Source organism: Haemaphysalis longicornis, unplaced genomic scaffold, assembly GCF_048455015.1.
Source record: "Haemaphysalis longicornis isolate Haplotype H1 unplaced genomic scaffold, Haemaphysalis longicornis Haplotype H1 scaffold_1, whole genome shotgun sequence".
NCBI classification, from domain to species: Eukaryota; Metazoa; Arthropoda; class Arachnida; order Ixodida; family Ixodidae; genus Haemaphysalis; species Haemaphysalis longicornis.
In genome coordinates, this window is record NW_027526203.1 from 23569697 (window position 1) to 23586481 (window position 16785).

At 48.5% G+C, this 16785-nt stretch overlaps 1 protein-coding gene across 1 annotated transcript in view; it reads right to left on the bottom strand.

The window, feature by feature from the left end:
- The window catches only part of LOC144175525 (uncharacterized), a 64521-nt gene that overhangs the window by 5887 nt on the left and 41849 nt on the right, over positions 1-16785 (bottom strand). Inside the window, exon 2 of the mRNA XM_077704604.1 lies at positions 11518-11623. Within this exon, the coding sequence (XP_077560730.1) occupies positions 11518-11623 (106 nt within the window). The remainder of the gene's footprint in view (positions 1-11517; positions 11624-16785) is intronic.

The following is a 16785-nucleotide window of genomic DNA, read 5'->3' on the forward strand; positions in this document are numbered from 1 at the left end:
AGCAACGCCACTCAGGATGTCAGGTTATGTTGTCGTCTGCTAGAACACATTTCCTATGCTTGTGCGTGCGTGCGTGCGTGCGTGCGTACGTGTGCTTTGTGGCTACTGTGTGCCCCCCCCCCCCTACTTTCGCTGTCAGAAGACCCCCCGCAGAAAAATGACTAATATATTGTTTTGGCGTCCGGCACAGTCTCTCTTTTTTGTTATTTTTTATTCTTTCCAGTGGTGTAAGACGCCCTCCGAAATATATTTCTCGCTACGCCGCTGGTGTTTGTGGAGCGTTTTCGCGTGCAGAACACGCTTCATGATTTCCTGCTTCATCCATTTCTTGCAAACTACGCGCGAAATCTAGTAAATTTAGCCCAGCAGTCTAATGTTGACTGTAATCTTGATGGGGAAAACAAGACGCAGCTTTTGCTTATACCTCGCTCGGCCGCACACGTACGGCTACACCACCATGCTCAAGTTGTTTGCGGGCAGCCTACCACAATCGATACGGTCATAAAGTCACCAGGTGCTTAAATGACGCTTCACACAGTGAATTAACTTTAACGCAAAGAATTAACACGAAAATACATTTAGTAAGCGCGTATTGCACGAAACGTCACTCGATGCAAGCCAACTACGCAGCAAGGTAGGAACGGGGATCTCATTAGTGACGTGAAAACGATCGCAGCGCCAGCCTCTCCAGTAGTGGCCCTCGCGACCAATAATTCTATTGCGCAGAACACGACCAACGTGACGACAAGTGCTATTTTATTGATACAATTCATTCATTTATATATGAACACAGGCCGACCAACATATTTTGTTACAGTATTATGAGGGCTACCCCTACAACTCGGTTGAACAACTTGAGACCCTTGAGACTTACAATTATTCCGAGACAAGGTCGTAGCCGACAGCACAAATCCTGCGCAATTACGACCTACTTGCGTTAGCAGCTTACTAATTACCACATTATAAGTGAATATTTCCTGTCGGCTTCCAAAATATAGTAGTGTCGAGGGTGCAAATTTTGGGCTGCGTTATCGACCCGTGCAGGGCTGCCACGAATTCGTACTAAGCGCACGTTTTGATTACCCTGCATGCTTACGCGGTGGTAGTGCTGACAGAAACGGCGGGCTTATGTGCTTTCGTGTCTTGCCACGTTTCTTTTCATTCGATCCGGTCGGTACTACGAGATTCAAAAGAAGGGCGCCGAAACCTCCTGTACAAGGTCCGTTGCCGAGAAGGGGCGCCTGAAAACGACGTGACACGTGCTACCACCCCGATACAACCACAATAGTGATCATCGATCATAATCGCCACATTTTGATAGACTACTCACCGATCTGGGCCAGTGAGCAGTCACAAGAACCTGGCTTAAAGCCTCAGGTGAACACAAAAAAAAAATGACCTAAAGCCAATAGTCAAAATCAGGGTGTCGAACCGGAAACGAACAGAACCAAAAACCAAAACCGAACCGGTATTTTTTTTGCAGGAACTGAACCCGAACCCGAACCGTTATTTTTTGAGCCAGCTGAATCCGGAACTGAACCGAAAAAATAAATAACTGTCACCGGTTCGCGACAAAACGGTTCGACCAACCGTTGTTATTAGGCTTTTTTCTTTCGCGCACCATCAGCTTACAATCTCTCTGGCGCTTCCTTTTTGTCCCCTCAGATGAATCAAAGCGCTATGAACGCTCTCTTCGTGACTATAACATGCTTAAAGGACTGCGCATTAATATTGAAATGGTATGCTGCTGGTGGTCAAGCAAGCAGGATGCAAGGCAGAGCAAAAGAAATGACATTCTTCGCAGCCTAGCTGGAGAAGAAATGAACCACCGTCTTTGCCCTACCCTCGCTCAGACTGTGCAGGCGCAACCAGGACGCGACATTTCTCCACTGCGCACCGACCAAGGTTCAAACCCTAAATGTTCCTACATGTAGCACCTCAATTGTTTGGAAGTTCTCTCGAGAGAGACTAAATTATTGCACGGAAGGGAAACACAGAGTGATCGGCCTGATCGTACAGTCTCTGACCTGCTACTCTGTGTGGGGGTGGGGGAAGGGGGAAAAGAGGGTGACAGGTATGATGATGGACATAGAGGTGATAGTATAACTATTTATGTACAGTACATGTTCAATAGTTCACCGCAACGAGATTGGGCTACAGTCTAGCTGCTAAACCCTTAAGAAGGCCAGCACTGCCTTGAAGGCCATGTTTGAAGACTGTGGTAGTGTCCAGGGTCCCAGCAGGACGTCCTCAGACAATGCCCGATCGTCTAACCGGGCCAACGATGTGGCTAACTTTCCACGGTAATGCGCGTAGCAGGGACAGTCGCACAGCACATGTTCAACAGCCTCCGGTATGTGATACGATTCACAGTAAGGGTCACTCGAACCACCGATGAAGTGTTGGTCGCGAAGAGTAAAAGCTACGCCGAGCCGCAGTCGATGGAAAAGCGACGAGTGGCTTCGCTGACTCCCTATGGGCATGCGGAACCTGCAATCAGGGTCCAGTCGATGGAGCCTTCTGTGGTGGTGGTCAGGGTGGGCCCACTAATTACTCGTGGCGTTGCGGAGAACAGCGGTGAGAAGAGCGCTCGTGTCTGGTTTTGGGAAGGGAAGGCGCACGGCTACAGCGCCTGCTGAAGCCTTTTTCGCCTCCGCGTCAGCCCATTCATTGCCTGCCAACCCGCAGTGGCCTGGAACCAACTGAATCGCCAAACAAGGCCTTGCTGCATCGCAAAAGGGCATAGCTTCACCACTTCCACAGCAAGTGCATAGTAAGGTCCTTGCCTCATAACACCATTGAGGACATGGAGCGCTGGCTTGGAGTCACAGAACAGGGTCCAGGCTTGAGGTGGTTCACAAGAGACTAACCGATTCGCCTCCCGGATGGCTACCAATGCTGTAGTAGCAGAGGTTGTCTTGCGGTCGAGTTGGTTGGTACATAATCGTAAGAAAGAAAACAGTGCGACTTACAGGACACAGAAAGAAGGAAACGCATACCTACCCTGACTATAAAAACCATATGGTTTTATTGGTCATAGGAATCGGCTTTATACAAGCAAGGCAAACCCTATAGAACAAGAAAGAGGGAAAAAGAAAGAGTGCCGCGAAAACAAGTTTCTAAAACACTCAACAGGGGCATAACAAAGGACATGTGCAATGCAAAATTGCGCGTGTCAGTTCGAAATTGGAGAAGATTGTATTCTTTCGACTTCAAAGGCGTGCCCAGCGTGGGTCACCAGACGCTCAAGTTCACTATTGCCACTGGAGTCTTTCGTACTATAGCCTACTGTGCAGGAAAGCTGCTCTTCACAGCGGGATAGAACGCCCTGCTGTGCGTGCGTGCGTGCGTGCGTGCGTGTGCCTTACATGCAAGCTTTTTGTACACTGTTTTCACATAGCAATGCAGGCAGCATTCCCTTTTGTTCGACGCGATAAGAAGCCCAAAGCCGAAGGTGCCACAGCCTTTTGCCGGCGCTGTTTCTCTGCTGCACCGATTTACACGCTTGGCTGAGGACACTAAATTATTGACCATTAAAACAAGGTCCAACCACGCCTTATCTGAATGAAGTCATCTTTGATAACTTTCTCAAATCTGTTATGGCCTCAGGGACGTTGTTTTCACGAAAAAGATAAGAATCATCGAAAAGTGCTCAAATTTCCTGCTGCAAAACGTCAGCAGTGATGTAATAAAAAAATCATTAAGACAGAGTTAACAGTGCGAATTAACTCCTTGTTAACATTCAGGTGGTAAAATAAAACAAAACAAGAAGCACGAATAAACGTTACCGTCATGTCTCTTAGCGGTGGCTTTATGTAGCACCTAAGGCGACTATGAGCTGGTTGAAGAAGTGATTGGTACGTTTCAGGGGAGCCCCTTAGGGGCTCGGGCTGACGGCGTCTCCCGTCGTCTTGTGCAGTCACTGTACTAAAACACCGGGACACTTGTTTTCCAATGCCTTGCGCTACTTCTTAGCATATTCTTAGCGTGCTGCGGCGTTTGACATGAAGACAACTTACCGCCAGTCTGACTCTCGTTTAATTGCTGAAATCCGGTTCTACGCCACAGACGGCGCCACCGCCTCAGCAAGCGCGCGATTGCTCCTCCCATCGGCGCTTTTTCGGCGCGTAATGAGCGCGCGCCGTGTTGCAACAGAGAGACTTACAATCTTTGAATACGCTTACATATTGCATGCTTCGCCCCTCCGCAAGTTTCGCGTTAGTGGATATGGCCCGGAATTTTTTATTAATACATTGCCTAAATGTTTAAAGTTAACTTATTGCACCACGTTTAACAGAAAAACGCAGTATTGTGAGCGTAAAAAATTTCTACATGAGGTTAAACGTGAGTTTAAACTACAAAACATTTTTTCGCACTTTATTATTAATTAAACTCTGAACCGGTTCGGTGCATGATTTAATCGAACCGGAACTGAACCGGAACGAAATGAATTTGTCCGAATCCGAGCCGTAACCGAACCGGTATTTTTTCCGGTTCGACACACTGGTTAAAATGTAGCTGACATATTCCCTCACTGACCTTGAAAAGATTATAAGTTGCACCAATGTTAAACAACGTAGCTTCTTAGCTTCTGTCATAAGTTATATTTTTCTTGTGCAGACATCGGTGACGAGTGAAGGGGAACAGGCTGTTAAGGGTAAGGGGAAGAGAATAGACAGTGTTAGGTAAAGAAAAGTGACTTGATTTACCACTTTTCAGTTTCTTTTTTTATTTTATTATGAGCAACTTGTTCGCGGAAGCTATCAGTCTTACCATTTTTTTACGTGCTGAATCAGAAGCATCTCATTAGCCGATAGTATGTGCTGGCATACCGCTGTGTTAATTAAACTCGGCGAAATTTGAGGCAACCCAACTGCCGCCATAATGAGACAAGAACGTTTAAAAATGCCCACTACCCACGTTTATCAAGATTACGTTGGTCGACAATTTCGCTGATAAAGCAATGGCTGATTTGGCCTTCCTGAAGAAGCTGCTTTGTCAGGTCTTTGCTGACTCGGATCTGTAATAGCGACATGCGGATTTCAAAAAATTGAGCGCTCATACGCACCGTTTTTCTACAATGGCAGGTACGGTTGTTATTGTCATTGTTTTTTTTTTTTTTGTCGTTCTACAGCTAGGCGTCGGCACATAACACCCTTGTTCGAGGCGGCACGATGGCCATTTCGGTAAGAATTGAGCGTTAAATGTTCATACGTTCAGCGGACGCTGTCATCTGTATGCACTAAAAAGCCCTCGCCCCGACAGTTCTTGCGTGAGTGGCGGCTTAAGAAAGTCAGCAGTGAAATCAGTGTATTTCTTACTTCACTGTGTTTTGCTTTTTTTTTTTTTTTTGCTTTGGCATTCGCCGCTGAGTCGTCCATTCCACTCGTGCGCTCCCCTGGCGCACTTTTCGGCAACGATTCGGCATGAACTAAGCTGCACTTGATTCTGAACTTTTAAGGGTCATCTTAGAACCAAGTGCTTAGGCAGCGTGTGATACACAAGTTTTTTGTAGCTTCCATACAGGGGGACTGCCGGACCTGCCCCGCTTGCGGTGATCGCCTAGCGCAATGGTTCTCAAATAGGTGTCCAGGGGAAGCGAGGACGTTTAAGGGGTCCAAGCCCCCCTTGAAAATATTTTCCTATCCCCACTGAATTGTAGTTTTCTTTTGTTTTTGTTTTCTAAACCTTGCTGGAAATTCAAAAAGGTGGCTTGGCTATATGACTTGTACCCCTATTTTCTCCCCGCAGCCATGTTTTAACGTTGGCTTTTTGCGCAACACGCCAGCTATGCTGAAAAGCCAGACACACAAAAGGCAGCTTAGAGGTGTTTTGGGTGACTTTGAGCTGCAAGAGCAAATTGTTTGACAATACGACACGCATCAGCATAGCTCATCGTGCGATCTTCCATCACTTATTCAAGCCCGAAAGCGGTCCCCGGCACACTCACGATTCAGAACCATTGGCTTAGCCAGATGGTGAGTTGTAGAGGAGCTGATATTTGAGCGGCCGGCAAGAAGCGGGCCGCTGCTTGGTCAGCCGCAACCTAATGTCGCGGGCTGTGCCTCCCATACCACCCACTTGGGTGGAATCGTTAGTTGACACCAGCAGCGCGCACAGGATTTCATATCGGGGGTGGGAACGGACCCACTAGACAAAAAAAGGTTGGGGAAGAACAGAACATCAAGTTCAAGCACGCAACACAAAAAAACAAGAAAAATAAGTTTAAATTTAAAAACAGTTAGAAACTTCGGAATGCAGTCGGCGTGTCCCACATAACATTGCTACCATTTTTTCTAGCATTTTTGCTTTTTTTGGGCCACCCTAAAACGGCTCTTCGTCGTGGTGACAGCAGACATCCAAGCGATCGTAAGCTTGACGCGTCGTTTGGTGCTTGATAAGGGCTATCGGAAGTCGTTATTCGATACCACACACACTCAGCTGCCTTGTCTATTGCCTCCTGCCTCACCTCCCGAAACAAAAAAAAAATTCCGGAGGAACCGCGGCCCCCTCCGTGAACCCCCCTCCCTGCGTACGCCAGTGGCTATAACATCGCTTTTATAACACCGCTTTCTACCGGGAATGAGGACTCTGCTTCGCTTTCCGCTTGGGGAGGCTGCAGAATCCTGATGTACGCGATATATAAAAACACCCGTGGCTATCATCACTCAAAAAATCTCGATAGTCAGAATCCATCCGAGGCGGCATATGTGTGAGTACTTCAGTGCGTGTTTTCCGAAATAATTACAAGTTGGAAGTAGCGCTTGACCGTGTTATGGTGGCTAGAAGGAGAGGTGTCAGCATCGGCGCGCCGGAGAGGTAACGAGAATTCATCCCGATGCGGCGGCGCTGCTGTCAGCTCCGAGATGCCCGCGCGAGTCCCCGCGCGTAGCAGACGCCTTTCGCCGCAGCTGTTTCACGGTAATGCGGTCGTAGCGGGTCCTATAATAAGGGCTCGTTGGCACACTTTCCTGACTGCTTGCTGCAAAACGTGTATTGGCCCTGAAAACTAACGTCTTAAACTTTTTCCTTGTATGATAGCTGCCTGAGACGCTCGCATTGTGAAGCGCTGGTGGATAGCGAATCAAGTGACTTGCCTTGAGCTTGTCACCAAAAACAACATCCTCGCCGTTTTGCTTCGGTGCCAAAGTGTTCAAGCAATGTCTTAATTTAGATTACCCCGCAGCACGAACCATACCAGAAACCGTTCGTTTGAAGGAATTGTAGGTCCAAAAGTAAGTTCTCTTTCGTACAAGCTTTTATGTATATTTTACACAGACTCCGAAGACTGAATTGGCTAAAAACACACTCAGGAGTAAAATCAGGTAGAAAATATGCATCAACATTGCAAAGTAGGCTATATCAAGTAAAGACAGAGTGAGTATTTAATTAGCAAACACATATCAAGTCATTCAGTGTTCGGAAACTATACCTATTTCAAACATCACCAGATAGGGATATCAAATATGCCAATGAGACCGTTATAATATAATGTTAATAAGGGACCAGGACATAAGCCACAGATTAGGGAACATGTAGTCAGTAAAACGTTTTGGCTAATTCGATATTTCAACTGAAACTAGGTACATCTGAGAACTGCCGAGACATTCTCTTTACAAACAGATCGGAGACAAGAGGGGTGGGCTTAGACTTCGGAACATCGCAGTAGTTCTCTTCAAATCCCGCTCGGGCGAGGCAGGATAAGGCTGAAAGTACGAAAGCTGTGTTATAGGAAAGCGTTTTACCGACTCTGAGCCATTATTTTCCTCTGTGAAGGTGGACGCGTGACCAGCGAAGCTGTATGCAATGTACATCCCAAACATGGTTAGAGAATATGTACATATCTACAGGCGCTCCCGAAGTGTGTGTGTGTGTGTGGGGGGGGGGTCGCAAGGGCTTGAGCCTACGCCCACCCTTTTTTTTTAAATGAAGGGGCTTAGTTTCCCCCTCCTGGTCCTCGAACGATTAGAAAAATCATGACTCTAAAACAAGGCAAAACAAAAAACTGGATGAAGTGGTACAAAGTGCTAGGCTCTGTTGAGTCCGGCCGCCATTCGAGTCATTTATCCGACCCGCCTGCAAAGGCTAATCGTTACGCAATTCCCAATTCGCCTTGTTTGAGTTATTTTTGGAACTTGTCTCTGACGCATTCCTATCAGAATATTGTAGTTTAGTAACGACGAGCGAATTCCTTCCTTACAATAATTTGATTAATATTCCCTATGTAAATTTCGACTGTATCACGCGTGATGGCATACAGTGCAGTTCAAGTTACATGCAGAGGGTACGATTTATAGCTTCCGTAACCAAACACATAATAAATTTATTTATTACAATAAGATGTTCGAAGTTGATAAAGCGTTCCTACTTAAAATAATTGGTGTTTGGATCAAGAGTGAGTTTGAAAAGCCACAGCATGCCTTAAAAAACGAAAACTGTCTATTTCAGACGCCGAAAAATAAAACGCGCTCTAGTGTCTAGAACCACAAAATCTCCATCATTGGTTGATTGATTGATTGATTGATTGATTGATTGATTGACTTGAGTACCCCCCTCGTGTGAAAAAAATTAGACCATCTTCCTGTAGGGGAACCCTGAGTAGTATGCAAAGCAGCCATGGGGTCGATTCAAGTGCCCATTAGTTTTCAGTTCGTCGTTTCCGTTAGGTTGAGGTACGTAGCTACCGTTATATTTACAGTTTGGTTTCCATGGTAACTACCACACTTTTCACTTACCGGGACTACGAAATGGGAAATTGCGTTGAGCCCATGGTTGTTTCCCATACTACTCAGGGTTCTCAAGCTGGCCCGTTCTTTTCGCGTTTGTTTTAAAGACGATAGCCTTTTTTTTGAGCAACCTAAACGCGAAAATCTGTGTCTGTCTGTCTGTCTGTCTGTCTGGCCAAAAGACCAGGGAAAGAACGGCTGAACACAAATATATATTTAGAAGACCGTTCCAGACTACTCCACTGCTGCCATGGCTCGTGCACTTGCACATATTCATTTCATTTTCATTTTCATTTCATTTATTTCGCCCTCAAGCGCAGTCGTATTACAGAGGGGAGTGGGAAACATTGATTGATTGATTGATTGATTGATTGATTGTGGGGTTTAACGCGCCGACGCAACGCAGGCGATGAGGCGCGCCGTAGTGGAGGGCTCCGGATTAATTTTGACCACCTGGGGATCTTTATCGTGCGCCGAAATCTCGTACACACGGGCGTTTTTGCTTTTCGCCTCCATCAGAAAAGCGGCCGCCGCGGCCGGGAATAGAACCCGCGACCTCGTGCTCAGAAGCGCAACGCCTTAGCCACTGAGCCACCGGTGGGTCAAAACAAAAAAAATGCAAATATAAGGCACGATACAATCAATACAATCACATGAACAGATACGTTAACACTGCTTTGACATGCCATAACGCGAAACAAGAGCTGCCAGCGCAGTAAATACAGTGAATGGTTAAAAAAAAGCAAATACAGCGGCGTAAGGGTTCTAATACACGCAACCGAGAAAAATAAATAAACATTTCGTGTAACATTTTTTCCTGTAACATGCATACGCACATCAAGGTATCTTTTGGTCATCTTATTCCCGATATCGTACCCTCTCACCCACTCTATCATGCTCCCTCTCTCATCCCCACTACTCTGACCCCGTTCCGCTCCTCCACTTCTCCTTTCCTGCCTCCTCCCATCCCCTCTTCCCCTGTCCCTCTTATAATTCGCCCGACAATTGCGCACTATCTCTCCCCTGCCTTTTCATATCACATTTCAAAGACGATAGTCTTTCTTGGGCTACTTAAACGCAGACATTTTGGTCTGTCTGTATGTCTGTCTCTCTGTGACTCGATTCAGCCAGCTTCGCAGTAGTCTTATATACCCACAGCCAAATCCAAACGTCGAAGTCCGGTGTCAATGCTCATACTTGTCAGCATTGTTGAACAAGAACAGGATATTACGGAAATATCAGGCAGAAAATCAATACATAAGTGATATTTGCACTGTTCCTTTGTTAAAATTTTTGGATGCTTGGTTTTTGCGATTGCAAATGAAATACTACATCAAGTGCAGAAAACCGTCGCCTGCTGTTGCCCGCGCCACTATAGTTTCTGGCGGCATTTTAAGAAATCAAACGGCAAAAGCAACGAGAGGTTCCACTAAATAGGTTCCACGTTCTGCTTGGAATGGCCGTGGAGTATAGGGCAACGTGGTTCTATAAACGTTGTAGTAGGGTGCCTCGATTCGCGCGCGTCTCCGCCGTACGGCAGCGCTGGCAACGACGCACCCTACTTGGAGCAGTGGAACGCGGTAAGTGAGCAAACCTCTAGCGTGTTATCTTGAGAGGAACGAGAAGGGAGATGAACAGCATTAGAGGTGAGAGTAAAGACAAGGGAGGCATTAACTTGGCAGGGGCACCAGTCGGCTACCGTCTTTCGTCGACATTTTCAACGAAAGGAGCAGATACGCGGTCATTTTTTTCCTTTACCCATTTCCACTTCTTCCCACCCACTTCCCCACACTCCTGCTCCACTTTTCCACACCCCCTCCTCCCTTCTCTCTTCCTGTCTTTATCTACCCCTCTCCCTCATTTACTCTCTATTCCCACTACACTCATCTTTCTCTTCCTCCCTACTCGTGTTTTTCCTCACGGTCGCCCCCTCTCATCCCTCTCCGTCCTGTCCTCCCATCCCACTTTTCTCTCCACCCCATTCCCACCCCTCCCCCTACCCATTACCATTTCCTTTGCACTTGTCCCCACCCGTTTCCCTCCCGCTGCACTCTGTTTCCTAGTCCGCGTTTATCTCTATTCAACTCTCTCTCTCTCTCTCTCTCTCTCTCTCTCTCTCTCTCTCTCTCTCTCTCTCTCTCTCTCTCTATCCAACTATCCACTTCCTTCTCCTGCTTCTCATCGTCTTTTTTTCTTCTCGTCTCCCCCTCTTGTCTCTCCCCACCTGTACCACCCTCACTCTCCCCTCTCCTTCTCTCGACAGCTCCCTCCAATTCACCAGGTCACTTGATGTACCTGCGGTTCACTAGTAATGTACGCGTCGCGGTTTAGTCGTCTTTTCTTGACTACCTTGGCCGGATAGACCTTGCGGCACTAAACAACGCATCATCATCATCATCAGAGACTTCCCGTCAGTGGCACACGGAGGTTTCACTGATTGTTCACCGAATCACTGAGCAACCGATTCCCAGTGAGTCAGCAATTTACTAAAGACTGCAGGCTCACCAGCAACATTACTGGCTGATTCGCCGGCCCGCCAGACAGACCGACAGATCAAAGTTTTAGGTAGCCTAAGAAAGACTATCATTTTTAAAAGAGCGCTAATCACCCGCACTCCGCCTCCCCATCGTCCGCGATTGCCCGCAAGCTCGCGATTCCGAAAGTTAATCCGTACGCGTCAGCACCGTTCTCGCAATGGTGTCCCGTCAGACGTGGCATCGCAGCTGATAGACCGCTGATTCGGGCACACGACCTCTACCTGCGACCGCGTCGGGAGAGCAGGCCTCTTTACCTGTGCGGTGGCCACAGAGGGGGACGAGCAGCAGCAGCAGCACCGCCAGGCCGGAGTGCGTCCTCGCTTTCATCGTAGCCGCATGTCTTCGGTCCGGAAGAAAACCCTGCAACACCCGTAGCCCAAATCAAGAAAGAAGACACGTCTTGTTGCGTTTTAAGGGTCCCTTTTTTTTCAGCTTTCCGCAAGGAATGAAATGCTTTTAGTACGCAGTTAACAGGCGCGTCCAGTCAGGTGGCAGCGATGTACCCGAACCAAATATTAATCCTCTTCAGATAACTTGGAGACACTCTAGAAATATTTTTCTCTCTTTCCCGGTTGGGGCACTGTTTGCAGTCTTGAGCGACGTCCCTCCGGCATCATCGGGCTGTACATGGACCGGCTTCCTTTCAGTTGCCGCACTAAACGCATTTGATAGCCACCTTACAGAAAGCTGCCACGAAAGCAAAGAAGATGCTGGAAGGGGCGTCAACTGCGACGATACAATCGCGCAGCTCCGCTTTTTTTCTGTCTACTGCTATCGCTCTTAAAGTGCTCCCACGCACGAAGTAAGTAGTGAAAGCACTCATTTGCACGACGAGCAAAGTGCAACGCCAATAATGTATACTTACGCATTGCCCGGGCCCGCAGATTTCCCTTTATTTATACTAACCAGCGTTGATCCTCACCCATACTAAGCCTCTACCTGACGCGTTTATTACCTTGTGTGGGCACCAAGCGAGCCCGCCTAGCCCACTGAGGTGCGCTGAAATGAGCATATCCAAACGTCTGCCCTGAACCTGGAATGCGTTTGCTGGAGAGAGAGAGAAAAAAAAACTATAATCTGACGAGGTGAGCCAGACTATACGCCCGTCTTGCTACGCTATATGGGGGTGAATGTGATGTAAAAAGTTAGCCCTCACACGCGCATAAATATATAAGTACTCAAACGCGCACGGGGGACGCCTACGAACCATCAGGCGAAGCGCTGCATTCACATCGTCCCTAAGAGATGTTAACAGCGCCTTTGACCTGCAGCGTATGCTCAGCAGCGACGCTGTGCTGCTGAGCCCAAGGACGACGCTTTGATCCTTGCCGCTTGTTGGGACTGGCCTTCCCAGCGCGCTGCCACCACTCTTGGGACTGGGCCCGCTCACCGCAGCCACCACTGTTGCGACTGGCCATCCGAGCGCAGTCACCGGTGTAGCGACGTTGCCTTGCTCCGTCCGCTATCGACGCGGCGCAGAGCAGAGCGATGAAGTTCTCGAGCGGACGAAGAGTTGAAGCAACATTTATATAGAGTATGCACAAGGGCAACAAAGGCGCTACATGGCTCGCACAAACGCGACGGCACGTCTCCACTCCGTGCCTCCGAAAAGTGCCGCCGATAAGTACCGCGCTCGCTGCGCTTCCGAGCGGGTTTTATACTCCCGGGAGTCCGTTGAATAGCTCCAATCAGGACTCTCGCTGGCTGAAATTTGAAAATCGACGAATGGATGCGAAGCGGTTGCGTCAGCCGAGCCGCCCCAGCGGGGAAAGGGAAGGCGACGCCGTCGCCGTCTCCGCGGAACCGTCTCCAAGCATGTAGCGGCATGTCTGCCGCTGGTCGTTCACTCGAGGCATGATTCCCCCGAGCCACCACGACAGAAAAAGGAGAGGCGACTCTGCGGCGATACAAGTTTGGGCCTGCCGGCCGCGGGCGGTTTGATCTGTTTTGGTCGAGGCGTGAATCGGCTCCGTTGTCGGCGCGTCGCCCCGTGCAACGAATTTGGGCCGGGTGCTCTGGCACACCACGTTGTGGCTTCTTTTCAGACGGAGGTGAAAATCGAAAACATCCGTAGGTCGAGATTTCGGCGCATGTTAAAGATCTCCAGGGGGTCCAAATTAATCTGCAGTCTTGCGGCGTGTCTCACGGCCCGGGTGCCTGGCTTCGGAGCAATAAACTCTCCCTCGTCCCCCATAAGAAAAAAAGAAAAGAAAAGAAAAGAAAAGAAAAGAAAAGAGAACAACTGTTGGTGGATGGTTAGGAATGCGAGATAATCTCGCTCCTTCCGTTGTTCACTCGTTTGAACCTATCTTCGCTTTCGAACACATTCCGTATTTTTTACGTCTTCTCAGCCCTGCAGTGGACGCGAAAAACATGCTGGAGCGTCACCGTTGCCGCCTGGACAAGGTCCCCAGCGACCAAGCGAGCGCTCCCACCCCCCGCAGCACGCAGGGAAGCTAGCGAGGGGGGAAGGTAGGTGAAAAAGAGATATAGATCCTTCGGAACTAAAGCTATGCTCCGCTTCCTGCGGGACTCAACTGGAAAAACCTCTTTAGGTCGTAAACAGTGCAAGTGCCTCCGGCGAAACACTGCATTGTCGAGCACATTGTCCCTAAGAGAAAGAACACCGCGTTTACAAGCTATATCGACTTTACTTTTTTTCCCGCCCGCTCTGCTGACGGAGCAACACGAAAATTTACGCCATTTCACATCTATTGCTCACGCAATAAATAATAATTTAACAGCGCCTCGGTTGCGCGACACGCCGTTCCCGGAGTTACCTACCACACACCAAGTTTCGGACAAAAATGTGGGCGGACAGGGGCGTGTACCCAGACAAGTGCTAGTAGTGTTTAGTTCGAGCTCGTCACGAGGACACGCGCGGACTGTGTATTCGAAGTGCACAGGTTTGGCATAGGGAGAGGACGTGTGCCGAAGCTTACAAACGAAAGCTTTCGTGCAGGCCACATGGAGTCGCATCCGATGCACGCCGGTTTCATTCCGTTTACACGGGCTGCTTGGAACCCGAATCTGCAGTCCGTGCCGGCCGCATGCAGCGGCATGTAAGTTTTGCTGCCAGGGTCAGCCCAGGGCGAACGCGGAAAACTAATGCCTCACCCGCAAAACACTACCTCCTGCCCAACGCCAAACTTACGATAGAGGAAGCATAGATGTGGCGCACTCTCCAAGCCTACTCCTTCCCACAAAGCACGCACCTACAGCACTCCCACCCACACCTCGTCCCCTCCGCAGCTCGCTTGGGCCATCCGGGCTAAGGCCACCCCCCTCCCTAGCCTGAACCCGGTGTCTCCAGAATGAAGTGTTTTAAAGCAAAGCTTTTTACCTCTACCCCCCCCCCCCCCCCAAGGGTTCTGTCGCGGGGGTTGGTGTCAACAGAAAACTCCCTAGAACAAATAAAAAAAAGTTACTGAGGAATCGAACCTGGAACGAATAGAGAAACAAGAGCGAGAGCCCGATGTCTTACCTATTGAGCTTAGAGCCTACGCGTAGACGGAGGAGACAGATGGTGGACTCACCGAGCACATCTCCGGGTCCACCCCCTGCGTTCTCGCTGAATGCCACGTGATAGCGTTACGCGACCTCTCATGCCGCCTTGCGCTCCGCCCCCGGCCCGTGTAGCGGCCATGTGCGCGCCTTGCGCATGCGCCAGGAGTTGGTAAAAATTAAGGAAGCTCACCTATGCATGGCATTTCACTTCTCATCCGTCTCTGCCGCCGGTTTGTGCCTCCGTCGGCGGCGGCAGAGACGGAGGAGAACTGAGATTGCCAAACATCGGGTTTGAGCTTTTTTTCATTTCATAAAAAAAGAGTTTCCACTCACGTGCTTCAACCAACCACCGTTTATGAATCATGCATTGATTTAACCTTAGCAAAAAATATCTTTGAAGTAATATAAGCTGTGGTTAAGCGGATTTGTTTGTCTCTGGTTTCACTCTTTGTAGAGCCACGTGCGTGAGTGAATTCAAGTGACGTCGCATGGGTAATCGTTGTGGGCGCCATTTACAGCTTCGCTTTCCAACCACCTTCAGAGGGTGGATTGGCGCGCTTCTCTCTCTCTCTCTCTCTCTCTCTCTCTCTCTCTCTCTCTCTCTCTCTCTCTCTCTCTCTCTCTCTCTCTCTCTCTCTCTCTCTGATCTCTTCTCACCTTCCGATGAGCGGAAGCGGCAGCTCGGTAGTCTTCGTCGTTGCCGGCTACACCACACTGAGCTGGAAGCCACTGCAGGGCAATAACATGATGATTATCTAATGCCTGCTCGTATAGGGCATGTACAGGTCGGCGCAGAAGTAAACGGAGCACGGGAGCGGTGGCCGAACTGCATCGCTGCGCCGCGTGTGGGCGCCGACGGGAACCAAGGAGCGCCGGTCAAAGAGTGTGTTCGCACTGCCCCCGCTGCCCTATGTGATATGTTTAATTGCCGCTCTGCTGGCCGGTCACGCTTGGCGAGACGGTCTTCAAAAGTCCGCGCTGGGCTATAGAGGAGCGCTGGTTGCATTGCCGCTCGCAGGCATCAGCGGCGACCGAATCCGTGAGCTGGACGAAGCTACGCGCGCCGGGAAGCGTGCCTTGTTGCGCGCTGTAAAGGGCGGCATAAAATTGTAGGCCGCTGCGGTTTTGCATAGCATGTCATTGCGATATTTATTTATTTATTTATTTATTTATTTATTTATTTATTTATTTATTTATTTATTTATTTATTCAGGATACCTTACAGGCCCATGGAAGGGCATAGCGTAAGGGGGAGCACATAATTTGTAAAGGGGAACTACCGACAGAGAAACAAAAAAATGCCACAAGGCAAGAAAATAAACACAAGTAAGAAGTCAAAACACAGCAAATACAATGTTTGAAGAAGGAAAAACACAAGTCAAGAATGTGAACTGAAGTTAACAAAAATGGTATTATAGCCACTGCACGTAGGTATGTATACAATCAAAGGTACAGGAATTCATGAAAGACACAGCCAACATGCGCATTTCGGAGATAATGAATATCGCTAAAAGCCAGAAACATATGAAATAAAAGGTATACAAAAATTGTAAAGTGAAAACATTACGGTGCGTAATGATCAGATAAATGGCGTCGAAATATTTCGTGGCATGAAACAGATGCGATAACGTCGGGGAGATCATTCCAAAGGCGTATTGCACGTGGGAGGGCAGATGAATTAAAGGCATGCGTGGAACCATAAATGCGTGAGAAGCTGAACTGGTTGTGCAGTCTACGTGACATGGTAAATGGGTGGTGAAGATTAAACTCAGATGATCTCGAGAAATAAATATATTTATGAAATAGGCATAAAAGTGCTAGGGAGCGACGTGTGTGTAACGGTTGAAGGGAGCATTCATGTTTAATCTGGGTGATGCTAGCGTATCGGTCGTAATTAGATGATATGAAACGAGCAGCTCGATTCTGAATAGACTCAATCATGTCAATTAGATAGTTTTGATGAGGAGACCAAATAGAAGAAGCAAATTCTAGCTGTGGAAGGACGAATGTTAGAA